Here is a 27450-nt window from a genome sequence, read left to right on the forward strand (position 1 = left end):
TGTGAGAGTTTTCCACCTCCAGTTGAGCCTGGAGATCTCCCAAAATTATAATTTATATCCAGACTACAGAGATAAGCTTCCCTGAAGAAAATGACTGCTTTAGAGGTGGGTTTTGTGGTATTATATTCTGCCCCTTCCCCAAACTAGCCCTCCCCAGGCTCCATCTCAAATCTCCAGGAATTTCCCAACTGAGAATACCATTTACTGGCAGCTACTATGGCTTGTGTGAGAGAAAAATAGAAAATGTATTAAACTAAGGCATTCAGTTAGCTGATGACAGGATACATAGAAAAACAAAAGCCAACTTGCTGACCAATCACTGAAGTGCTTAAACAGCATAGTTGGTTTTTGAGGCACAGTTTGCAGAGCTCAGTACAAATGTCTTTTTGGCAGCCAGTGGGGGAGGAGAAGAAGAGACTATTCCTACTAACTAGACTTATGGAAAAAACTTGTCTGAAACCTGCTTCCCTGCTCCATATCTGAGTGGGGGTTTCTTCAGAAAAGACTACCAAGCTACCCATGTGATAAATCAGTGTTACTGTGTTACTCCAGGACCTTGGCATAGATTCCCTGATTGAAATCTGTCCTCCATGGTACTTAATCAGACAAGCACAGATCACTTTGAACCGGCCCTCAGCTGCCACAGAACAGAACCTCCACAGGACAACTGTTCACTCTGGCTCTCAATTCAGTTTTCCCTCAGAACTCCCTGTCCACTGGCTATAGATCACTGTGCAGTTCTCTCAGCCAGTCACCTTGGGCTCTAAACATTCTACTGCCTACGCATGCCTAAGTGTCTGCATACATTACTAGGACAGTATCTAAAATGTAGAAAGAACGAAGATTTAAAGGATTAGGATTATTTTTAAGGATATTGATATTCTTGAATAAAGTACATGTGGCTTTGCTTCTCTTTAAAAGGCATTTAAGAGGGCGTTTGGAAGGAGAGGTTGAGACATGAAGTATACGGCCTTCCCTTTCCATTCTAATGTTACCCTTTTAAAGGCACTGATTTGGCACCAACCCAAACTGTATTACTTATTACCATACATCCCATGCTGCTTTTTTAATGACTAAACTAGTGTGAGAGGAACGTGTTTAGAAGAGAGAATATGACGCTGCCTTTTATTAAATCAAGCTATCGACCCATGGTGGGCAACATCTACTCATGACCAACAGCAGCAATCGAAGGCTACACATTTCCCACAACACCAACCACCTGATCCTTTGCTTAACATTACACTGCATTTGAGAGGTCACTCTCTGCATGCAAAGCAGATGGTCTACTACTGAGTCTAATTTGGGAGATCTACACCAGCTGCCCTCCACGACCCTGAAGAAAAAAACTAAAGCTCTGAAAATACACAGCACCCCAAGCGCTTACTCGCGCGCTGCCCTCCTCCAAGCCAGGGGGCGCCACAATCTGCAAGCCGCGGCGAACACGAAAAGCTGTTCAAAAAAGCGAGGGACTTTGAGTCGATGTCTTTTACGCGCAAGGCATTTTGGGAGCGTTATCTTTTCCCAGAGAACTACACGTCCCAGCAAGCTCTGCGAACAGTTTCCGGCGAAGGCTTCCTCTGAAGTCTTTCGTACACGAGTAAAAGCATGGAAGCCGCGTACAAGTGGCGGGGTTTGCCCGATTCTCCCAGTCTCAAACACTTGACGGAACCGAGTTATCGGCTGGTCAAGGATCGGCAGCTGTCGGCCTTGCAGGAACTGACACGGGCTCACATCGACTCCTTTAACTATGCCGTGGGTGAAGGGTTGCAGCGGGCTATACAGGTGAGGCTCTGCAGGGGAAGCGGGGCAAAAGGATCTGTGGGCAGGAACGAAACCAGCTGCACAGTTATTCCCGCTTTTCTATTTCTTGGTGCCCTTTTGCTGCTTGTATTTGCGGGATAAATTTTGGAAGCTTGAATTGACCAGGGAAAAAACAGGAAAGTGTAGGTTCCCAGATGCATAGCACCGATCCCGGTATTCCTTTGGAGCAGGAGTGTGCTTCAGAAGAACCCAGGAGCCATCGCCTTTGCATCTGGAGGAGGCGCCCATTCAGAAACCCCTGTTTGGGCCATAGGCAGACTCTTGACTGGGAACGTTCCACTGTTTTGTGGTTTCTTCTGTCTCTCTTCATTTTTCAGCCGTTTTAGGATGGTACCTACTACATTTTTTCAGAAGTCCAAAAGTGCCCGCAGGTTAAATGAAGTTGAGAGACCCTTGGCTGGGAGGTGAATGAATGGGCAAAACTGTGTAATAGCAAGTCAGACCATTCACCTATCTAGCTCAGTTTTATGTTTTCTGGGGTCTCAGGGAGAGAAATGTCTTCTCTAGCCCTGTTTCTACTTAGAGATGCTAAGCATTTAGTCAGGGCCTGTTCTGTAGAAAGCATGTGTTCTGCCATTGGCTGTGGCCTCTTTGGGTGGCATGATGAGGACTCATTACAGAGAGATGAAGACAGTTAGTAAAGCTTCTCCAACTCCTGCATGGTAACTCCTCATCCGAAGGTTGGGAGGCAAAAACTACTGCTAGCAGTCTTGGGTCCTTTGGGAGGGGATAGAATCTAATAATAGTGGAACATGTTTTGTAATAACTTATTGTACATAATAATTGCCTCTGACATGATGGACTGAATTTCTTATATGCTGGTTGTTTCTAATGAGTGCAGGTGACTTTTTTGGCTTGCTTTTCCTTTCAGGCCATTCCACCTTTCGAGTTTGCATTTAAGAATGATCGGATCACTGTGGCAATTGTTGGAGCCATTATCAATCCACCTGTGGTGCCAAAGGGCAGTATATGTAAAGAACTGAAAGTTTATCCAGCAGAATGTAGGGGACGCAGAAGCACCTACCATGGGAGACTGACGGTGAGTAACAGTGTAAAGTAATGATATTCTGCTTCATCATGTTCTAGGCATCTTTATATACACCTTAAAAACCCTAGGTTTAACAACTGCGTGTGTATTTTGGATTGAGGGTCTTTAACTGATCAACTGAGTGGTTAAAACAACATACAAGCATTATAACTCCTAGGCTGCAATCCTAAGAACAACTTCCTGGAGTAATCCCCATGACTAGTTTATGATTAGAGTTGCATAGGATTTCTCTCATGATCACCTGTTAAGTAGCTGCAGTCCTTCCAGAGCACAAGCTGTTAACATGTATGAGAGGGAGAATCCAAGTTATGGTTTAAAGCTGAAGCTATTTCATAAGGGGTTACAGAAGCTATTATTTGTATGCCGTTTATTTTTATTATGATGATTAATTTTGTTGGTGGCCTCAGGCTGATTTATTGGAGGGATTGCATAAAAAGGCATTAAATTAAAAAGATCAATGGTCATTATTAATATTGTAGATCACTGAATGAGCTTTATGGCAGCATGGGAATTGGAACTTGGATCTCCCAGATCCTAGTGTGACCCTCTAACTTCCAGTTCTAAGAGTGGATGGGAGGAGGAATTTGCAATATGGAGGGGCAGGAGCATGTGAGATGCAGGTTGATGTTAATTCCACATCTTTTCTGCGGAGGTTCATCCTCCAGACTTAGCATGGAAAGGCACCATATGGTTTGTTGTACTCTTGTTGGGGTGGGTCTGAGTCATCTATCCAGGTCAGTTTTTAAAGACATGAGTATTAATAGGTAACTCCTTCAGGCACAGTATTGTTTGCCTTTGTAAAACACTTACAGCGTAACTGTTTTTTTTATCCTGTTCCTTTTTCACCCTGTTTTTTATTGTTATGTCTATACATGTCTAAAATTATTGATATTTTTGTCTATATAGGCTGATATTAGCTGGTCAAAGAATGGCGCCCCTAAAGGCATTATCAAGCAGTTCCTCGGAAATATTCCTATCATGGTGAAATCCAAGCTATGCAATCTCTATGGCCTTTCTCCCAAAGAACTCATCAAACACCATGAGGAGGAAGAGGTAACAGTTAATCTTATTGGTGTTGCCTGATGCAAGTTTACATGAACAAAATTCCCTCTAAGGATTGAAACCTTAGCCAGAATTCATACTATTTAATGCCAGATCTGTCAGTTGGTTAAAGATTTTTGCCCTCTAATGTGAAAATAAATGTGCTTATTGCCAAAACTCCATTACTAGTGCCTTTTTATAGTACTGAAGGATGCATGAGAGTGCTAGTAGACAAAAGCAACAATTTATTGAACTGATACTGACATAATGCTGCCAAATCAAACCATAACCACCAGGTCATGTATACCCTGTGGGTTGACACATGTGCCTTCCTCCCATCTATTGTAGGCCTTTCCCCTTTCTCTTAGGGCCAAACTAAACATGACAGCATCCACATGACTGCCATGAGAGCACAGTAACCATTTCAAAGATTTATAAATGCTGTGAGGGCCGAATTGCCGCGGAGCTCTTTTCCTGTCCCTTGTATTTTTACAAGGGCTGCAAAAGCTGCTGGGGTAGGGGGTTACAAGCATCTGTTTTGGCTCTCAGTTTCTGTGATTAGCCGTGAAACCTCCTCTAGTGATTTGAATAAGCATAGGTAGGAAATATGAACTGTTCTACTGCAGTGGGGCTCTGTCATCCAGACTGGTTATGTCATGCCCCCTTCACTACAGGCAGGGCTATGTAAAATTTTTGCAAGCTGTCGTGGACACTGGGGGCTGGCCCTTTCAGTTTGGATAGCCCTGCTGGTGTAGTCAGGTGCTAGATGAGCTCGCTCCATAGCAGACTTGCAAGGAAGCAATGGAAAGTTAACACAAACCATCAAAAATGCCCAGTGTGCCTGGGCAGAGTAAAAAGAAAAAGGACCAGTCTCCTGACTGAGCTTGGGTGCAAGACCAATAACGGGCCAATCTGATGTGGCAGATCATGGTCCTCTAGAGCTCTGGATACACCTGTCCCTCTATCCACTCCCCACTCGGAACCCCAAGGGAAATCTGAAACCCTGCTGGGGCAGGGACTGAAACAACAACGCCACCACCTGATACACATGAATCAACAGCAAATTGGGGAGCCACTGGGTGAGCCCGCTTTGAACCCTGATCCCATGGCACAGACCCTCAGGGATGCTTTGGATGAGTTCCAAGCCAATCCAGGCTGATATTGTACCTCCAAATACTGGGGGGGAGGACCCACACACAGAACTTGGTGCCTACTTCTCACCTTTTACCTGCAACTGCACGTGGAGTTAGCGGCTCAACAATGCTGATTTCCTAATCCGCTGACCACCACCTTCCAGATTTCAACACCAGCAAGGCAGTCTGGAACTTAATCTGCCCCCCACCTACTGTTGAATTAAACACATGGAGGGCGATCAACCAGCAGCGATTCCCCAGATTCAGAGGAATCTTTCCGATCCACCAATGCAGAGGAGGACTCAGTTCCCAAGCCAAAAGGGTCAGGGAAAAGACATAGGGACTCTCCTGACTGCTTTTGCTGGCCAGAGGAAGAAGCCTCTGATGAGGAAGCCTCTAGCATCATTGAAAAACCCCATGAAAAAAGCAGTCATCGTTTTCAAATTGCTCAGAATGATTCTGGGACATCTTACCATTCCATGGATCATCCCCAGATCCAGACTCAGACAAGGAGGAGGGGCAGTAGTCCCGGGAGGAATTGGAACAGAGCGATGCCTCCTTAAGACTGTTTCAAGAAGAACAATTTTATAGATTGCTGCAAAAAGTAGTTGCAACAGTCAACTACCAGACCGAGGCAGAAGATCGGCCTCCAACCAAGTCTTCCAAACTGGACTTGAGAGGCTTCAAAAATCCTTCAAAGCCCAACTAGCACCTCCAGTGCATCATCATTTTCCCACATGGTCTTTTCTACATTTGTGAAGCATTACAGAATTGATCAGACCAACTCCCCTGAGGCAGCCTTCAGGAGAAAAGTCCTGCAATGTATACTGCCTTAATGAAGGTCAGCTATGAGGTGTTAAATTTAATAGTTATACCCTTCCTGTGTGTCACTATGATACATAACCAGTCTGGATGACGGAGCTCCACTACAGTGGAACAACATCTTGGACTTATTGTGAAGGTGTCTTCTCTTCAGTGTGGTGAAGTCATCCATTTTTCCCACCCCCAAAACAAAAAAAGGTAAGACATTGCACATATCATAGCTGGAAGGGCCCCCTTACATCTAGGAGAGCTTGCAAAAAAATTAAATAGCCCTGCCTGTAACAAAGGGGGTGTGGCCTAACCAGTCTGGATGACTTTACCCCACTGAAGAGAAGTGACCTCACAGTAACTCCAAGGTGTCATTTGTAACCATGTTCAGAAGTAAATTTGCACACTGTGGATCGAGCTAATACTGGTCAGCATATATGGCACAGACATTTAATACTAGCCATAGCTAGCTCCAAACCTGGTTAGCCTGAACAGTGTTCTGTGTCTGTTGCCATTGTTGTTAAGGAAAAACTTTACATTCCCTAACACTTCTTACCCAAAGAGCCTGAAAACACTGAAGTGTGCCTTTAGTTTGAAGCTCCTTGAATTAAAAATTTGCCTTGGTTAATTAACTAAAACTTAAATTGATCTCCCTGTTGACTTTTGCTGTTCTCTTTAATACTAAATGCTATTTTTTATTATTTTGACAGGAAATGGGAGGTTATTTCATAGTTAATGGTATAGAAAAGGTAATCCGAATGGTAATCATGCCAAGGCGCAACTTCCCCCTCGCAATGATAAAACAAAAGTGGAAATCCAGGGGCCCTGGCTACACATGCTATGGTACTGTTTTTAAACTATTGTATGTCTTGTTGCAGTAATTTTTTTTAATGTACCTGTTTTAATTCTGTGTGGCACCCTGATGCAATAAATAAACGAACAGCTTCTCCGGTCCACGCTCATTAGACCTAGTCAGTCATTTCTTCTTAGGTCATCAAATGCTTAAGGAGCAGCAGTGGCGTAGTGGTTAAGAGCAGGTGCACTCTGATCTGGAGGAACCAGGTTTGATTCTCCACTCTGCTGCCTGAGCTGTGGGGGCTTATCTGGGGAATTCAGGTTAGCCTGTACACTCCCACACACGCTAGCTGGGTGACCTTGGGCTAGTCACAGCCTCTCGGAGCTCTATCAGCCCCACCTATCTCACAGGGTGTTTGTTGTGAGGGGGGAAGGGAAAGGAGTTTGTAAGCCCCTTTGAGTCTCCTACAGGAGTGAAAGGGGGGATAGAAATCCAAACTCTACTTCTTAAATATCATTATACTATAGCTAAAGTGCATTGGAGGCACCATAGATCAGAGTAAAGCATGAATTTTTCATTCAACATTTTCAAGACTGTTTGTGGCATCAGAAAAATAATTCATATATTTAGTGTTGTCATTGTTTTAATTTTCAAAACATTAATGTTAATTGCATGGTGGTTAGCAGAACTAAATTATCCATTCCTTATATCACTTTGTCATTATTAAACATGTGCCATTTCAGTTTTGCAGCATTTTTATTTTTTTGACTGTTAAATGGCAGAAATAAGTTTATTGTGAACACATGACTGGTTGTTTGCAGCTTCGTTTCTTCAAAAATCAGGTTAGTTTGGATTAGTTACATCAGTCACACAGTGGTTCAATGTGGGGAAAACAGAATCTACATTCCCTCTGTCTTTGTAGCCTATGATGGGCAAACAACTTGTAAATGGGTCATGACATTTGCTTTTTCATTTATAAATTACTTATAATTGTTTTAGATGGTAGCATGATTTAGTAATACTGAGGCTTGTTTCTTTTTGTTGGCATTAGGTGTCTCTATGCATTGTGTTAGAGATGAACACACTGCTGTTAACATGACCCTTCATTATCTTGAAAACGGCACAGTGATGGTGAACTTCATTTATCAGAAAGAATTGTTCTTTGTCCCACTGGGATTTGCGCTGAAGGTATCGTAGTAATTATCACTGCTTTAAAGTCCTTTCTACATTTATGGGCTATTTTGGCATGGGGCAGTAACCCTACAAATAAGTCCACAAAAGTTACTAGTGTTCCCATCAATGCATACCAGGATTCGTTAAGTAAGATAAACATAACCAATTTAAAAGAATCTTACTACAAACTCTGTTTTCTCCCATCCGGATGTGGCATTCCCTGCAATAGTTCAGCTGACTGGAACAACCTTTTGCATAGACAGCCACCCAAAACAAGGGAAATCAGGGAAATAAAGGAAAACAAAGCTGAAGATAAATACAGTCTTCCAAAGCAATGTCTCCAGAAACAATGTAAACATCTTACAGGGTCACAGGAATGCTGGCATCTAGTTGAGAGTTGAGGGTTAACTCAGATACTGATAAGCTAATCCATTTATTACCTACCCATGTAAATTATTTCTGTGTATTTCAAGTTGATTTCTTCTACCCCGCACCATCAGTGAGGTGCCCTGGCAAAGTAGTATACTAGCAGCCCAGTTCAGGGTTGCCAGTATTCCTGCTCCCCCATCTCCCCCCACATACTCCCTGGGAGTATGCCCCATTCCATGATATGGGACTCAGTGCTCTGGGGGCCTGTCTTTGGAACACCCCTATATAGACACAGATACCACTAGCCTTGGGTGTGGGAGCCAGATGGTGTCAAAGTTCATCTGGGGAGGGGGCGGGTCAGGCAGGTGTGGATGTCTGGCAGGGGGCAGCTGGATTCTCACCGCTGTTCACCTGTCAGTGCATGGTTGCCTCTTTGGGTACAGCCTCTGGGGATGGAGTACCTGTTAGTGTTCCAAAATGAGCCATATTAACCACATAGCAAGGATGTTGCTTTCCCCCTGGGGTGTTAGTGCTCAGTGCTTCCTCTGCACCACCTCCCTGCACCTCCTCCCTCTCTGCACCATCAAAGTGCAACATTGCGTACTCTTAAGTGTGTATTTCAGAGACCTCTTTGAGACAAAATCCCATGCTACACACCCTACTATGGGGCATCTCCCGGCTGGACTTTATGGAGTGCTGGGGAGGCGGGGGCGTGGTTTGTCATTGGATGTGAAGGAGGAGTTTTGCCACAGCTGGGGCAGGGGTTATGAGTGGCAGCTGTAGTCAACATCCTGTGCTTTGCCAGGCCGCATGAATGGGACCACACCTGTGGGGTGGTGCTTGGCCTGTCCCACTGTATGAATGTTTATGGGCTCCACCATGGTTTTGGGAGGCATTCCCAGAAAGTTGATTAATTCTTGCCACATCCCTAGGTCTGCCCCTTTTCCTGGCCATGTTGCGGCTTGTGCCAGCCTTGCTCTGTTGGGCCCTGGAAAAGTATCCCTTTTATACTGGATACTAAAAGGGCAGGGATATGTATTGCTAAAAGTTCCTTGCTGAGACTATTATTGGATGCAACTCTGTGTCAATTGTAAAATTCTGTTGACTGTGATTTATTATGTCACCTGTTGTGTATCCTTAGAAATATTTTATGGATCTATTTTTAATTGTCGCAGTAGCTTATGTTGAGTCTGCAAGGTAAAGTTCTTCAGCTAAATAAATGTTAGATTGTTAGTTTTAGCAGTTACTGACTTCAGACAAACTGGCACCTTCACAGTTCATGTTGCTCTGTTTTCTGATTAATTGGTTCCAACCTTCTCTCTCTGGGTTCCAGGCATTAGTTAGCTTCTCAGATTTCCAGATTTTTCAAGAGTTGATGAAAGGAAAAGAAGAGGATACTTTCTACAAGAACTGTGTGTGTCAGATGCTGAGGCTGGTGGTGGAAGAAGGCTGCATCACACAGAGACAAGTTCTCAGCTTCCTGGGTCAGCGCTTCAGAGTGAAGCTGGAGCTTCCTGAGTGGTACACCAGTGAACAAGTTGGAGAGTTCCTGTTTAAGTATGTCTAAGTCATTTCCAGGTGTCCAAATTACAGTTCATAACTACTTCTGTGAGAAAACAAAGTCTGCTGATGATTGATCATAAAGTATCCTTTATGATCAGTAAAATTCTAAAACATTTTGAATGAAACTATTTCTCACAAGGTAGATTTGGGAGATGTTGCTCCTACTAAATTATTTTATCTGTTCTAGTTTGTGTTGGCATATTTAAGAAGAGCCTTTCTGGTTTGGACCAAAGGCCCACTTCCATAATGCAGTTGCACGCTAGCCAACCTTTGAAAGTAGACGGTCTTCATAGCTATTGTAGCTAATGGCCATTGATGGATCACAGCAGTCTTGACTTGTCAAATTCTTTTTAAAGCCCATCTATGAGAACATGAGAAGTTCAGAACCAAATCAGTATGGAAATCTTTTAAGTCCAGCTAAGAATAGCCCAAACCAAAAATTTGGTCTTTTTTGTGTTGCATCTCTGTAGATGATAATGTAAAGAAAGTTAAACATTTTCTGTTTCAGAATATTTTAATATAGGCCGTTTCCGCACGGCCAAAAGCAGCGACGCGATGACGTCGCAAATTGCGACGCATCCCAAAAAAAGCGTTCACACAGACAGGCGGAGCTGCGGGCGTCCGCAGCCCCGCAGAAATGTGACGGTTCGCACGGAAGCGCTGCGGAAGCGGCGTCTCGCGATGTTGCGCCTGCGCACTTGCGAAGCCGTGCAGGCCAGACGCCATTTTGACGACAGCTCCGTGGCGGCTGTTCGCACGAGTGCGGCGTCGATGCGTCACATGGGGAAAAAGAGTGGTTTTAAGCGTTTTCTGAATACACCGTCTTCGCGCCGGTTTAGCGTTTTCGCGACGGCGCGACTGCGCACCTCCGCCGCTGCGCGTGCGAACGCTCTCGCTCTGACGCTTCTTTTTCCGTTGCGACGACGTCATATTTTGCCCGTGCGGAAACGGCCATAGAGAAGTTAGTTATGCTGCTAAGGAATCTAATTCAAAACACTGAAATTCAGTAACTATAATAAATTAGATATATTCGGCTTTTTCTCAGTCCTTGCATATAGTGAGTGTGATGTATATATTTTTTCACACAAAAAATCCAGTAGCTAGTCTACTTTTTTTGGTGACAGTTCTTACTAAAAAAATCTTCATCACAAGCTGATGCTTTCATTAAGGAAAAGTAATATAATTTTGTTTTCTGTCTTTTCCGGTAAAGAAGATCTTTAGCAATGTGAATAAACAGACTTTGCATATTTTTAACCCAGATAGTTTTTGTTATCTTTAAAGTATCAAAAAGATGGCAGGGATAGCAATTGTTTTAAATTAATGTCAAACTAAAAATATGAATATTGTTTGGTTGAAAAGATGATCAAGGATGGTAACTTTGGAAAATTAGACTAAGGGTGATTATTTTTTCTGTTCCTGCAGCCAATGCATCTGCATACATCTGAAAACCAATGCTGAAAAATTCTACTTGCTTTGTCTCATGACCCGGAAACTGTTTACTTTAGCTAAAGAAGGCTGCATGGAGGAGAATCCTGACAGTTTAATGAATCAAGAAGTGCTCACTGCTGGACAACTTTACCTCATGTTTTTAAAGGTATTGCTTGAGAGTGATGTGTTTTGGGTTTGTTAGTTTTTTATGAAGTCCAGCCAGAACTTTCCATTGTATATAGCTATATACAATGGAATATACACAATAGTAGAATCATAGAGTTGGAAGAGACCACAAGGGCCATCAAGACCAACCCCCAGCAATGCAGGAACACACAATCAAAGCACTCCTGACAGATGGCCACCAAGCCTCTCTTTAAAAACCTCCAAAGAAGGAGACTCCACCACACTCCGAAATAGTGCATTCCACTGTTAAACAGCCCTTACTGTCAGAACGTTTTTTCCTGATGTTTAGGTGGAATCTCTTTTCCTGCACCGTTAACCCATTACTCCTGGTCCTAGTCTCTGGAGCAGCAAAAAACAAGCTTGCTCCCTCTGCAACATGACATCCCTTCAAATATCTAAACATGGGTATCATGTCACCTGAACCTTCTCTTCACCAAACTAAACATACCCAGCTCCCTAAGTCTCTCCTCATAGGGCATGGATTTCAGATCTTTTACCAATTTGGCTGCCTCCTTTGGACCCGTTCTAGCTTGTCAATATCCTTCTTGAATTAAGGTGCTCAGAACTGTACGCAATATTCCAGATGAGGTCTAACCAATGCAGAATAGAGAGATACAATTACATCCCTCGATCTAGATACTATGCTCCTATTGATACAGCATAAGAACATAAGAACAAGCCTGCTGGATCAGACCAGAGTCCATCTAGTCCAGCTCTCTGCTACTCGCAGTGGCCCACCAGGTGCCTTTGGGAGCTCACATGCAGGATGTGAAAGCAATGGACTTCTGCGGCTGTTGCTCCCAAGCACCTGGTCTGTTAAGGCATTTGCAATCTCAGATCAAAGAGGATCAAGATTGGTAGCCATAAATCGACTTCTCCATAAATCTGTCCAAGCCCCTTTTAAAGCTATCCAGGTTAGTGGCCATCACCACCTCCTGTGGCAGCATATTCCAAACACCAATCACACGTTGCGTGAAGAAGTGTTTCCTTTGATTAGTCCTAATTCTTCCCCCCAGCATTTTCAATGAATGCCCCCTGGTTATAGCATTGTGAGAAAGAGAAAAAAATTCTCTCTGTCAACATTTTCTACCCCATGCATAATTTTATAGACTTCAATCATATCCCCCCTCAGCCGCCTCCTCTCCAAACTAAAGAGTCCCAAACGCTGCAGCCTCTCCTCATAAGGAAGGTGCTCCAATCCCTCAATCATCCTCGTTGCCCTTCTCTGCACTTTTTCTATCTCTTCGATATCCTTTTTGAGATGCGGCGACCAGAACTGGACACAGTACTCAAAGTGAGGTTGCACCACTGCTTTATATAAGGGCATGACAATCTTTGCAGTTTTATTCTCAATTCCTTTCCTAATGATCCCCAGCATAGAGTTTGCCTTTTTCACAGCTGCCATGCATTGAGTTGACATTCCCATGGAACTATCAACTAAGATGCCCAAATAGAATTGCATTGGCTTTCTTGGCCACCAGATCACACTGCTGACTCATGTTCAGTTTATGATCTACTAAGACTCCCAGATCCCTTTCTCATGTAGTGTTGTCAAGTCAGGTTTCACCTATCCTATACCTGTGCATTTTATTTTTTCTACCTAAGTGTAGTATCTTACATTTATCTCTGTTGAAATTCATTTTGTTTGTTTTAGCTTTCTAATCTGTCCAGGTCATTTTGAATTCTGACTCTGTAGTAAGTTTTGTAATCTGTATAAAATTATCTGCATTGGTTTAGGCTGCATCTGACTACTTTGCTATTTTATGTCTTTATTTATAATAATCTAAGGCAGTACCAAGACATCTGGGTACATATTGACTAAAACACATTTGGACTTGCCATGCCTCCAGCTGTTAGGGCCGTGCGGGACCTTGGTGAGTTCCGCAGGGCCTGTAAAACTGAGTTGTTCCACCTGACATTTGGGGAGGCTAGCCGCGGATCTGCCGCCCTCTCTTAATGCCCTGACAACCATCTATGTATACCATCGGCAGCGATCTGGGGGTGCATGAGCAGGGAGTCGGGGTTCTGACGCCATCTCAAAAAGGGTTTTAACACGAGTTATGATGTTGCTATTATTTTAAATGGATTTTAATTGCACTTTTTTATTTATATTGTTTATATTATCTTGTATCACTATTTGTTGTTGGTTTTATTGTACACCGCCCTGAGCCCTTCAGGGATAGGGCGGTCTATTAAATTTAATAAATAATAATAAAAGTAATTTTCACAGCAAAGTGTGGCTACAAGGATACAATATTTGGCTTCAGTCAGGAAATTGGAGGGAGCTGTGCCTCTGCCCAAGATATCACTCCCTCAATAAATAGTGGTACATACTGATTCATGGTGTGTGTGGTGAATGTAGTTTCAAGCTGTAAAGCTGGAGTAGCCAAATGCCTAACCTAGTTTATCATGGAACCCTCAGGGTGCTGAGTGTGAGGTGTCTCCAAAGTGCTTTGGGACCTCACTTGTTTCCCATGCAGTAGGTAGTAGCCAAGAGCCCTGGGAATTCTGTTTCTGTAGGGCAGGGAAGCCAAAATGAGTGGAAGCATGCCACCCTTTTCTTGACCATACAATTGCATCAAAGGGGTTTTTATTTCTACTGAATAAGTGAAGAAAGTCCCTTAAATAAAATGATACACTGGGTCACTTCACAGAAAGAACTTCAGTCCCATCAGGTAGTTCAGTGTGCTAGGAAGAGATCTTTGCTTTTACTTTGTTTCGTTAGTCTTGTGAAGGAAGTTTAGCTGTAACCACTAGTGCTACATTCTAATTATTTCTTGCTGATATTCTCCTGTGCACTCTTCCTGTCATAGGTTTACCCATGCCAGTGTAGTATAGTGGTTAAGAGCAGGTGCACTTTGATCTGGAGAACCAAGGTTGATTCTCCACTCCTCCACTTGAGCGGTGGAGTCTTGTCTGGTGAACTGGATTTGTTTCCCCATTCCTACATTCCTGCTGGGTGACCCTGGGATAGTTACAGTCCTTCGGAACTTTCCCAGCCCCACCTACCTCACAAGATGTCTGTTGTGATGAGAGGAACGGGAAGGAATTTGTAAGCCCCTTTGAGTCTCCTTACAGGAGAGAAAGGGGGGGGGTATAAATCCAAACTCTTCCTCTTTTTCTAAAATCCACCCTTTGGAAGCCACTGCTGGTTAGCAACATTTTCTCACCTGTTTGAGTACTGCAATGAGACCAGAAGTGGTTTAACGGTTGTTACGACAGTTTAACTCTTATGATTTAGGTTTTGGTATGTTTAGAGTCACTTAGCAAGTTCATTGGAATCTGTAGTATTTATTTCTGTGGAAGACATTTAACAAGGAAGCCTGTCTGTGAGCACTCAGGAGTCAATTTGAGGCAGGCCTACTGCAAGTTGAAAAGTATTCCATCCATTCCTGTGTTGGTGCAGGAGTGTTCCTTATCATATGGTCATTTGTAATATGGAAAAGTGTCTTCTACAATAAATGTTGCTTGTACTTTAAATTCATCCTCTTGTTGCATCCCATATAACAGGAGAAGTTGGAAGGTTGGTTACAGTCTGTCAAAATTGCTTTGGAAAGAAAGGCTCAGAAGGCAAATGTAACAATTAATGCAGAAAACATGATGAAGATTTTTGGCATGGGAATAGATCTTACAAGGATATTCGAATACCTCCTGGCCACTGGTAACCTGCGATCTAAAACTGGTAGGTATATTGACAAGGGCCCAAGATGTCTAAAGCTTCTGGCCAGGTATAAGACAAAATATATATTTTAGTATCCAAGATGGTTCTTTTAAGTCAGAGAAGAATTTTCTTCTTTCATTCTGTATATTACTCTGGACTTCGACACACACAGCCCTTACAGATTGCCATAAATCAAGGTCTCTTGACTCCCTAAATTGTTTTCAGGAGTACTCAAAAAAAATACTGACTGCATGACACTGACAAACTTAGACAATTCCAGTGAGTGAGGAACTTTTAAACAATTTTTCCCATGGTATGTTGAATCTGCTATTCGCTAATTGTATATACATGTTGGGGGCATTTCATAGGTAATGTATCCATATATCTAATTCTCAACAAACCCCCATATGATATTTAAACCCAGAGATTAGGGCTGTGTACAGACAAGATTGATCTTTCTACAAACCTGAAAAACATCCCAGGTTTGGAGAAAATCCCAGATATAAAAGCAATGACTATAGCTTTAAGAAACAAATGCCTTCTTAGTGGTCATCGCTAGGCAATCAAAACAGTATTGCCAATGTTCAAGCCCTGGTTTCTGTCAGTAGAAGACAGGAAGGGTCAGGGCCCTTTACAGAGCTGTTTTGGCCTTTGAGGGAAGACTCATCAGGGTCTTCCGCTGTGTGACTTGCATGACTCACCCAGGCCTGGCTGCTTGCAGCTATTCAGCTGCGGATACTGCACTAAAGTTAGTATGGTATACTGCTTAGAGTTTCAGACCAGGATCTGGGAGACCCAAGTGCCATGGAAGCACACTGAGGTGGGTTGGCTTCTGTGCAGGAAGGAGAAAAGGAAGCTGGAAAAAGAGAGAGGCTTTGGGGGCTTTAAGGGAAGAGAAAAAGGAATAGTGGGGGAGTTGAAATGAGATGCCCCTTACAAGGATTTGTGGGTCCCCTGCTTCATTGTTTTAATTCCATGGAAGCAATCAAATACATATAATGTGACGTAGAGCACAACTTTCTAGGGATTTCAGTTGTCAGTTCTGTAAAAAGTGTGAAAACTCATGTACCTCAGTAAGGTTTCTAGTTGTTGAGAATAGGCAGCATCTTTAGTTGGTCTTCCTTCCTGAACTAGATAAGCTATGGAAAATTAAGGAAATCTGATCAGTTGGAGTAATCAGTACATGATACAATATCTAGGTTGCCAGGGTGCAGAATTTTAACTTCTTGAGCATGGGACACATGAAACCCATATAGCCTAGTCTAACTCTTGAATTATTTGCATACCACCCACAAACTAATTCCCTTTATAATTCAACCTATGTGAACCAGCTTATAGGAGCCCACTAGAAGACAGCAAGAAAGATGTTCCCCACTGGGTGTTGCTGGATGATTCAAGGGGCGTTTTCAAAATATTCCAAGAGGCATAAATAAGGGATTTACAATGGAATATGCTTAGAAAGTAAGGAGTAAATGTCTGGCCTGTTTGTAGACATTATATCTTATAACTCTGTCTTTAATTTTCATGTTCTGCTTATATATCTAACCCCAAATAGTAATGAGTATTGTCAGTATCACGGGTGTTGAGCAAGAGAGTTTATATGTAGCAGGGCTTTAAAGCCCACTCTGTCAAGTCAGTCTGGTACAATGCTTACCAACCTGATTGTGAGACCACCAGCACAGGGCAAGGAAGGAAATCAGGGAATATGATAGCCTTGGCACTGACCCATAAACCTTTGAATCACCATCATCTAAAGATCAGACTGTACGACCAGGAATACCAATCTCTCCTGAGTGCTGCACAAAGCTCCTGTTCCCCTCTATACTTTGGGATCACACCCCCGAAAATCTAGCCCTGCTGTATAGTTAGAACAGCTTGTTAATTATAAGTGCAGATGGGTCATGACAAGAGCAAGGTGCAACTCATTCCCCTCTGTCTATCTTCAAGGTCATTTCCTTAACATCCCACAAAGTGAGTGTTACTGTCGGTACTGTCCCAATGCTATAGACTCAATCCCTCATATCCTGCTTTACTGTTCAAGGTATAATGATATTAGAACTGATCTGGGAGCTTTACTACCTTTAGAATTTATGTTTCTCTCAGACAAACAAAAAATGTCTAAGCTATTGAACAGCCCTAATGTAGAAATTTCTGAAGCAGTTGCTACATTTTTAATCCATGTTCTACATGATATGTAACAATGATCCTGTTTTTGTATTTGGAATGTATGGTACTTCTGATTTATGCCTAATAAAGGTTTTTGGATTGGATTGGATTGAATCACAGTTGTGGCCCTGCTCAGTCTAGAATTTCAGATTCGAACAGGATTTTACGCTAAATGTATTTGACAAATATGGGTGTATCCTCATATTTAGTGCCCCACCTAAAAGTCAGTGCTTTTTAGAAATTATATACTTGGCTGACAGATTTTCATAGCAAATAATTTTCTTTTTGTCCATTCTCTCTTCCTCCCCCCCCCTCCCTCCCAACCTGGTTTCCTTTGCAAGGTCTGGGAATGTTGCAAAGCTCTGGCCTGTGTGTGATGGCAGACAAATTGAACTTTGTTCGCTACCTCTCTCATTTTCGCTGTGTGCACAGAGGTTCTGATTTTCTCAAGATGAGAACCACCGAAGTGCGCAAGTTGCTGCCAGAGTCCTGGGGTTTTCTTTGTCCGGTGCACACCCCAGATGGAGAACCCTGTGGCTTGATGAATCACATGACAGCTATGTGTGAAATAGTAACACAGCCGGCGTACACAATATCCTTGCCGCCTTTGCTTTGCTCCCTCGGTATGTATTGACTGACTTGTTCTTAGTGATGTTGTTAAGCAAGACTTAAAGTGTGCCTTTTGTAGATCTACAATATCTATATAGTCAAAAAGTGAATTTGGAAGAATCTAGGGTTCCTCAGTGAGAAGATCAGCAACAGCCAGCAAGTGTTTTTGAAGCCTTCTACAGATGTTGCACCACAACATACACAATGCTTGTTTGTGTCTATGCAGAACAGTGGGAATGGCTATGAAATCACAGGCAAAGTCTTCCTATATATATATTTGTGCTGTTAATAAAATTTGGTTTGTTTACCTCTGAAAGATGTTTGCTAATAATGGTATTGCTGCTTTAACTATTGTTATTTTTTCCCCATAGGTGTCACGCCAGTTGATGGCATGCCAAGCCAGTCCTATGTAGACTGTTACCCAGTTGTGTTAGATGGCTCTTTGGTGGGCTGGATAGAGAAGAATCTAGCTCCTAGTCTTGTAGATACACTCAGATATTTTAAGGTTAGCCTTGTTTGATTAAATTATGTCATAAAGTGACCATGTTATTGAGCATTTCTTGAATATTTAGTTGCTTGTATCTTTTTGGGCTTGAAAACTATTAGTATTTATAACCTCTAATTTAAAAAAAAGTTTGACACTATTATTTGTCTGTATTTGTTACTTTTAAAGGTGCACTATTATTTGTCTGTATTTGTTACTTTTAAAGGTGCATTTTGTTGGCTTTATTTGGCCTCTTTAGAAGCTTTTGAGGAATGGCTTGCATATTTTTGCAGCTCCTCTCTGTTGCAGGAAACTAAATTAAGTAGTTGACTTTTCTGTATGTGCAAACAGATAATGCAAGAAAAGAGAATTCCAGTTTGGACAGAGGTAGTCCTTATTCCAATAACAGGAAAGCCCAGCCTGTACCCAGGGCTCTTCATTTTCACTACCCCATGTAGGATGATGCGTCCTGTACAAAACTTGGCCTTGGGAAAAGAAGAATTGATTGGCACTCTGGAACAGGTACTGTGCATGTTCTTCCAATAATATGTGTATTTATTGAGTAAGCATGATGGCTGCTAATGTGAATCTGCTCTTTGATATAACTTATTCTTTAGTCGCTAGTGGCTAAGTGGCTAGTTGAGTCTCTTCCACCTTCGTAACTTTTCACTTGCTTGAGACTCAAACTTGCATTGACAGCAGCAGTTTTTCTGTGTAATCTCATCTTGCAAACTTGTTATGTTTAAGAAGCTATAAAGTCATATCTGTTGCAAGAAGCTCTGCTAATGGGATGTTGAATTAATCTAGTAGATTTTGATTCTGCATCTGACTCAGGTTCTCAAGTTGCATTTGGCCTGAGATATTCTCTAAGCTTTTATTTATTAGCAGCAAAAGCCCATTGCAGGGGAGAAGGATGCAGTGGGCCCTAGGAAGCATTCCCCCTCTGCAGTGGTCTAAACTCGGCTTGTGTGGGTGGGAGGCAAGAGGCTCGGCTTTTGGGGGCAGGAGGAGGGCGTCAACCAGTGGAACAGCTGCTCTGTCACCCAGCTTGGTTTTTGGAGGTGGAGGGAAGGGAGGAGGGTGCAGACTGGTGGAGCCTGGCTCAGTTTTGGGGGGTGGGAAGGGCGGGAGGAGGGTGCTGGCTGGCAAAGCTGCTTTGTTGCCCAGCTCGGCTTTTGGGGAAGCGGGAGAGCTTCTTGGGGCCCTCAGAGAGCTTCTTGGGGCCTTGACACAACTGCTCTGTGGGCAGGGGGAATGCCGGAGCAATGAACTTCCACCAATGGGATAGCAGGACTCACTCCCTCAGTGACTGAGGGTTCATTGTCGCGATGTTCAATGGCTTAGCGTTTTATTGTTCAGGATTACAGTATTTATACCCTGCTTTTCTTTGTGACTCAAGGCAGCTTAGAGTAATAATTAAAACATTACAGATCAAAACCAAAATAATATAAACAAGCAGAATAAAATAACAAACTCCAAATATCTTGCTTTCCTACCTCCATCCCGCCAAAATAAAAGAGGCCTGCATTTTGTTGCCAACAAAAGCCTTGGCAAAACAACAGGCTTTGTGGCACCTTTGAAATATCTCCAGCAAAGGACTGCCTGGTACTAATATGCTTTGCTGCTAGCCATAACAGCAGGAAGTTGTTCTGTGGGTTTGACTGCTCTCTAAAAAGAGATTAATATAAACTGATTTTTTTCCACAGGTCTTCTTGAACATTGCTGTGTCTGAGGATGAAATTGTACCTGGAGTGTACACTCACCAGGAACTCTTTCCCCATAGTATGTTAAGTGTAGTAGCAAATTTTATTCCCTTCTCAGACCATAACCAGAGTCCCAGAAACATGTACCAGTGCCAGATGAGTAAGTATGATGGGATTTTTTAAAAAAGTATTACTTCCAACAAATTAATTTTTTTTAAATCATAACCCCAAACTTCTGGCAAAAGCCACTTGGGGGAAAATAAAACAAAAACCTAAAGTGAGAACAAATTCATCAGTGCATATAAAAGCACAGAGTAATGAAACATAACAGAGCAGAAATAATGTTTATGAAAACTAAAACATAAGATAATAAAAGCCTAACCTCAGATCATGGGGGCGGGGGGGGGGCACATAATGCAAAAGCCCTGATCCGCTTCCCTATCTACAGCAGGGGTGTCCAATTCCGGCCCTCCAAATGTTCATGGACTATGATTCCCAATTGGCCATGCCAGCAGGGGCTGATGGGAATTGTAGTCCATGAACATCTGAAGCGCCAGAGTTGGACACCTCTGTCTTAACCATTCAGTCCTTTAAAAGCTGTAACTCACATCAGCAACAAACCTGGAAAATGATTGAATGGCTACTAGTGACAGGGCTTTCTTGCCTCTGGCACTCCTTTTCTGGGCACAAGAGTTCTGATTAGTATCTTCCCTTCCCAAAGCATATTGTCCTTCCTTTTTGGGAAAAACCTTCTGAGGAGGGAGGTAGCTGTATATGTTGTACACTGCCATTTTTCCCTCATAGTTACTAGTATTGTGAATTGTTAGGAAAACGTTTTGGTAATATTTTTAATCTGTTTACTATTTTACTGGGTTCATTGTGCATATCTTACTGTGTTTAGATTCATGTTTCTGGTTTGCCTTGGATTGACAGGCTGCATGTATGTATTTTAAATAAAAACATACAAATGAGAGCCATAATGCTGGATCTCTGTTATATTTATGGAAGACACAAGGTCTTAAATATAAAACCAAAAGCCATCATTCCTTTTTAGTACAATTTTATATGTGTACCTTTCCCAAAACCAATTTATGTTCTTTACGCAGGCAAGCAAACGATGGGCTTTCCACTTCTGACCTTTCAGAATCGGTCAGATGACAAACTCTACCGGCTTCAGACCCCTCAGAGTCCCTTGGTGCGGCCCTCCATGTATGATTATTACAACATGGACTCTTACCCAATTGGTACAAATGCAATAGTTGCTGTTATCTCCTATAGTGGCTATGACATGGAAGATGCAATGGTAAGTCTTCAGGCAACGGAAACCTCGAAATGAACTTTCTTCTGTTTTGGATGAGTTCAAGATGAATATAATATTTGTATTAAAGAAGAACTTGGCCCTCCTGATACAGAAGAAGAAGAGTTTGGATTTATACCCCCCTTTCTCTTCTCTAAGGAGACTCAAAGGGGATTATAAGCTCCTTTCCCTTCCTCTCCCCGCAACAGACACCTTGTGAGGCAGGTGGGGCTGAGAGAGTTCTGAAGAACTGTGTCTAGTCCAAGGTCACCCAGCAAGCTTCATGTGTAGGAATGTAGAAACAAATCTGATTCACCAGATAAGACTTTGCCATTCATGTGAAGGAGTAGGGAATCAAACTCCGTTCTCCAGATTAGTCTACCTGCTCTTAACCACTATGCCAGTGGTTCTCAACCTTCCTAATGCAGCGACCCTTTAATACAGTTCCTCATGTTGTGGTGACCCCCAACCCTAACATTTATCCTTTTTACAGATGGAGAACACCGATGCAGAGAGTCTTAGGCAACCCCTGTGAAAGGGTCGTTCAACCCCCAAAGGGGTCACGACCCACAGGTTGAGAACTACTGCACTACGCCATGCTGAAATTATTCCATGTAATTTTAACCACTACACCATGGAATGTAATCATTCCATGAAATAAATTTGCTTTTATACCTATGAGCAAAATTTAGGCCTGAATATTAGGAGGTAACTTTGAGCTCCTACAGCTGGTAATTAAGGTTTACTAAGGCAGCGTCCACTATCAACAAAAGCAAGCTAGTTGCCCTGGAGTGGCAATAAAACAATGTGTAGAGGCCCAGACATTTGCCTGGTGTTGCCATTCAGTTCTGGTACTCAGTGTTATGGTTCCTATGAACGAGGAGATTAGCTACTATGGCTAGTTGTTGTTGGACATGTCTTCCCAGAATTTGTCTAACTCCCTTTTAAAGTAATCTATTCTAGTGGCCCATCAATACATCCCATGGTGATGAGTTCCACAATTCAGTTACTCAGCTTCACTAAATGCCCCTGAGTCTTGATGTTATGGGAAAGGGAGAAAAGCTGCTCTCTTATCTACTATCTCAATTCTTGCATAGTTTTATAAACCTCTATCATGTCCCCCTTTGGTCATCTTCCTTCTCAACTGCAAAGTGCCAGACCCCTTCACCTTTCCTCAGAGGAAAGGAGCGTCAATCCCATGATGATCTTGGTTGTCCTCTTTTTACAAGCCTAGAGACACTTGAAAACATAGAAAGTAGATATCTCAAGCCACATAAGCATTGCCTGTCTCTAAGCTTTTACTTGACACTGGTTTGCCTGATTTTTTAAAAAGGTTATAAGCAAAGCTTCATGGGAAAGAGGATTTGCTCATGGAAGTATCTACAAGACAGACCGTATCGATCTTGCTGAAAAAGTTAAGCAAGGATCCGAATTTCTGGTGTTTGGGATCGGTCGTGATAGCCCAAATCCTTTGAAGAATTTGGATCCTGATGGTCTGCCCTACGTTGGGGCAAAGCTTGAATACGGGGACCCTTATTACAGCTATCTGAATCTGAGCACAGGAGAAAGCTTTGTGATCTACCATAAGTAAGTTCCATCCTACCATAAGATCGATACTCTTTCCTTAAGGAAGTCCTGAAATTATTTTGTAAGAAACCGTGTAACATATAATCTGCTTTGTTGGGTGTCGTGATTATTCCTGGATCATTCCAGTCAGCAAAGGCCTGGGAAACACTTTGGAATGGTGGATTTTGATGGGAAAGAGTGTTATGTTTGGATATGGAAGAATTTCCTGCTAAGTCAAGTGTTGTTCATCTTCTGGCTTTGACCAAATCTCTCTCTCAAGTTGGCCTACTTTAGTGTGCAAATATGACTATAAATGAGAGAAAAATTGTAATGCCATTAGTATGTTGAAAAGTGTTTTCAATATTAATTTTGCTGGTATCTCTATTGCCTAAAAATGACTGGTCAAAGTCAGAATATTAGTAGCCTATTCAAAAGAGGGTGGGTGATACAGTGGCGGCCTCCTCCCAAGTGGCAATCAGTGTGCAGGCGCTGGGGTAGGAGGAAAAAAAATCCTCTTCTCTCCCAGGAAAGCCCATCATCGTGAATCACTTGTGCTACATTTTTTTGGTAGCGCAAGCGCCACGAAAAAGGAGCATTCCTGGGCTGAAACTCCACTGGGAGCTGACTGAAGTCAGCTCTGCCCCCAGGATGCCCCTCTCCATGCCAGCACAAGCCCAATGGCGCAGAAGCCATTGATGTGAGGGCAGACGTCCAGATTCAGGGGCTGCGGAGCTGTGTGGTGCACTGGCGCCAAGGTAAGTGACACTTTGCACGGCACTGATGCTGGCACAGGGGTCATGCTGTTTCCAATGCAGCTTCGCCCTCCCTTTGGATTGCCCAGTCAGAGTGGAAGATGGAGATTTAGACAGAGAAGACTGAACCTTTCATTTTGCTAATTAATTTTTAACCACCTTTTTATGTCTTTTATTTTGCCTGTGGTTTATAACATTTTTATTCTAGAGGTAGCCTGAACTCACTTTCCCACAGAAGTTCTCATAATGTTTTTCAAATTTCTTCTTCAGGAACAGGGAAATCTGTTTTGTGGATGCCATCAAAATATGTAGCAATGACACAGGATCAGGAAGATTCCAAAGTGTTTGTATCACCCTGAGAATCCCACGAAATCCAACTATTGGGGACAAATTCGCCAGCCGGCATGGACAGAAAGGCATCTTGAGCCGACTGTGGCCAACTGAGGACATGCCATTTACAGAAAGCGGAATGGTGCCGGACATTCTCTTCAATCCTCATGGCTTTCCATCCCGGATGACCATTGGCATGTTAATTGAGAGCATGGCAGGGAAATCGGCAGCACTGCACGGACTCTGCCACGATGCCACCCCCTTCACGTTTTCCGAAGAGAACTCTGCCCTGGGGCACTTTGGGGAACTGCTGAAGGCTGCTGGCTACAATTACTATGGGACTGAGAAGATGTACAGTGGCGTCAGTGGAGAAGAGCTGGAAGCTGACATTTTTATTGGAGTGGTGTACTACCAGCGGTTGAGACACATGGTCTCTGACAAGTTTCAGGTTAGGACTACAGGAGCCAGAGATAAAGTCACCAACCAGCCCATTGGAGGAAGGAATGTTCAAGGTGGCATCCGCTTTGGAGAGATGGAGCGAGATGCTTTGTTGGCTCACGGAACCTCCTTCTTGCTGCAAGACCGCCTCTTCCACTGCTCCGATCGTTCAGTGGCCCATGTGTGTGTTGAATGTGGCAGTTTGCTTTCTCCTCTGCTGAAGCCTCCACCTCCTGGGTCTACTACCCGCATTAGACAGTACGTTTGTACAGTTTGCGAGCGGAGCGATACCATTGAAACCATCGCTGTGCCTTATGTCTTCCGATGTTTTGTGGCAGAACTAGCAGCCATTAATGTAAATGTGAAACTTCAGGTGAAATAATTGTGGCTCCATGAACTGTTATTTTGTAACTTGGGAAGAGCACCAGACTTGATTTTACAGTGAAACATTTGAAAGAGCTGCTGACTCATTACGGACTGTCTGATTTTATGTATTTCAAAACCAGGCAGTGTCGGTCTACTAAGCAGTCAGACATGTGCGATGCTCTCCTTAAACTTTGTGCAAACGACCACAATTCTCCAGGGTTTTTAACCTAAGAGGTTGGAAGGATAATCTTTCCAGATTTAAATGTTCTCATTTGCTCTTCAGATTACAGAACCAGTTATTTTTTTCATGCTTTAGATTGTGTCTGTGGCTTATGCCCACGACACAGGCACTAAAAAGAGGCTGGGCAGTTAAAGATGAACATTAGAAAGCAGTTGGGTGTCTGATAAATCAAGACATGTGCCTTTATGCTCACGATAGCCGTCCAGTATTGAAAGACTTTCTTAACGGCAAACAAAATTCACGAGCCTGCACACATTGTCCAGTCCTGAAGGGTGGGACTTATTTATGTCACAGTTCTCAGGATGCCTGCTGCTCTGTTTTGTAACTAAGCTTTTTGCTAATTTGTAGGATAAAACCTTAACTTTTGCCCTATCGGACAGTTATTTTCTTGGATGTGTGGAGATCTCTGTCAAGGATTAGCTGACTTCTCAGAGGTTGCTCAGAAGGTATGCAGGGAAATTTAATTGAGTGGTAAAATACTGAATTAACCTAGGAGTTGCTTTTTTCTAGATAAATTAATATTGCTTGCTAGTTTTTCAAATGTTGTAGTTCTGAAGTTCATAGATACTCTTGTTTGTATTCTGCAATGTGACCTTTTAAAATAAAATGAATGAAAATTGTCTGTGAATAACTTCCAGTCGTTTCACATACAGGCAGGGGCCAGAAGCACATAGCACTGATGTAGAAACCATCAGACAAAGGGAATATATTCTCAATAAGCAAAAGCTCAGTATATTTCAAAACTGTCAAACCGTCCAAAGCAAATTAAAACATGTGGATTCATCCATTTCTATCTGACCTTACTCTTTTCCAAATGAAATAGGAGTTTGGATTTATATTCTGCCTTTTTCTCCTGTAAGGAGACTCAAGGCAGCTAACAAACTCCTTTCCCTTTCTCTCCCCACAACAGATACCTTGTGAGAGTTCTGAGAGAATTGTGACTAGTCCCAGGACACCCAGCAGGTTTCATGTGAGGAGTGAGGAACCAAACCCACTTCTCCAGATTAGGGCACACCTGCTCTTAACCACAACACCATGCTGGCCAACAGAAAGGTTTTAATTTCTCCACTTGGATTCAAGAGTTCATGGCCCATCCTTTCATATAAGTAAGTGACTGCCATTCACTTCCATGTGGAAAAACAGAGCCCTTGAAACTGGATATTTGATGGTGGTGAACAGTGCTGTCTAGTCACAGCCGACTTATGACAATTCCATAAGGCTTTCAAGGCAAGAGACGAACAGAGGTGGTTTGCCATTGCCTGCCTCCATGTAGCAACCCTGGACTTCCTTGGGCTAACCCTGCTTAGCTTCAGAGATCTGACAAGATGGAGCTATCCTGGGTCATCCAAGGATGTTCTAGTAGAGAGCAAACTTTTCCCTCCACCCTTGACTCAGTGGGGCCTCAGATCTTATGCCCCTCTCCATTGGACCCTTAAGCTGCAGAAGCCTTCCCTCCTGGCCCATCTCAGCCAACTTGATGGGCATTTTGTTAGTGACAGGCAATCACACTGTCAACAGTAGGTGCAGCTGCATTAACAGCCGTCTTTGTATTTTGGGTTAAACGGCACTGCCTCAATGACTCAGGTGCATCCTTTGCTCATTGCTAGCAGGAGGCTGTTTTGGGGGGTTATAACCACTGGCTTTCCTATTTTTTTTCAAACAGAAATAATGTCTCCAAAGATATGTCTTTCTGATAAGGCAAATCCAAGAATAAATTATTAAAGTAATTACTATTTCTGCATTAGATATTACAATGCTTAACTAATGGTCGGTCTATACAGTGCAAATGGGTTAGGTTTTTGAAATTAAATTAAAATATCCTTTTAAAAGGTTTTGAGGCTCTTTTTGTAGTATCTAGGGTTTATTCCATCTTTCTCACCAGGGGGGGGCTTACCTCATTCTCCTCTCTCTATTTCATCCGCACAGCAGCCCTGTGAGGAAGGTTAGCCTGGGAAAGTATGACTGGCCCAAGATCACCCGATGAGTTTCCATAGTAGAGCGGATATTTGAACCAGGATCTCCCAGATCTAAGTCTGACACTCTAACCGCTGTACCACGCTTCCTTAAAGATTATTCAGATCCAGTTGTTTTTGCAGTGTTTTCTTGCACGCTTAACTATATCCTGTCCCACCAGTCAGTAGTGGTGCTGTGCATGTTTCTGCAGTAGAAAATAGTCCCAAAGGACTATGAACAGGTGGGTGAATGAGTGATGTGTTGGGGGGAGGCAGGTGGGTGGACCCAGCTTGGTGATTGGGCCGGGGGGGTGGGGGAAAGTGGGCAAGAGAATGGGAAGGCTGCTGCCTGGCCCAGTGGGAGAGCTGCTTGCTGCTGCTGTTCCGCTGGGCCTGGCTTGGTGTTTGTGGTAGTGGGAGGGTTGAGGGGAGGAATGGGGAGTCTGTTGCTGGCCCCAGCAGGACAGCGGTGGGTCGCCAGCACTGTGGCTGGCCCGGCTTGGTAGCTGGGGTGGGG

At 43.0% G+C, this 27450-nt stretch overlaps 1 protein-coding gene across 1 annotated transcript; it reads left to right on the forward strand.

The window, feature by feature from the left end:
- Window positions 1–1577: 1577 nt before the first annotated feature.
- POLR1B (RNA polymerase I subunit B) lies at window positions 1578–25601 on the forward strand. Its single transcript, XM_048482301.1, has 15 exons — window positions 1578–1782; window positions 2693–2860; window positions 3776–3922; window positions 6564–6696; window positions 7701–7837; window positions 9525–9748; window positions 11177–11348; window positions 14879–15050; window positions 17537–17818; window positions 18176–18309; window positions 18640–18810; window positions 19995–20151; window positions 21098–21294; window positions 22622–22875; window positions 23877–25601. The coding sequence occupies exons 1-15, from the start codon at window positions 1606–1608 to the stop codon at window positions 24754–24756; spliced, it is 3405 nt and encodes a 1134-aa protein (XP_048338258.1). The 5' UTR covers window positions 1578–1605; the 3' UTR covers window positions 24757–25601.
- Window positions 25602–27450: the final 1849 nt, after the last annotated feature.

This window comes from Sphaerodactylus townsendi, linkage group LG01 (assembly GCF_021028975.2).
Source record: "Sphaerodactylus townsendi isolate TG3544 linkage group LG01, MPM_Stown_v2.3, whole genome shotgun sequence".
Taxonomy (NCBI): domain Eukaryota; kingdom Metazoa; phylum Chordata; class Lepidosauria; order Squamata; family Sphaerodactylidae; genus Sphaerodactylus; species Sphaerodactylus townsendi.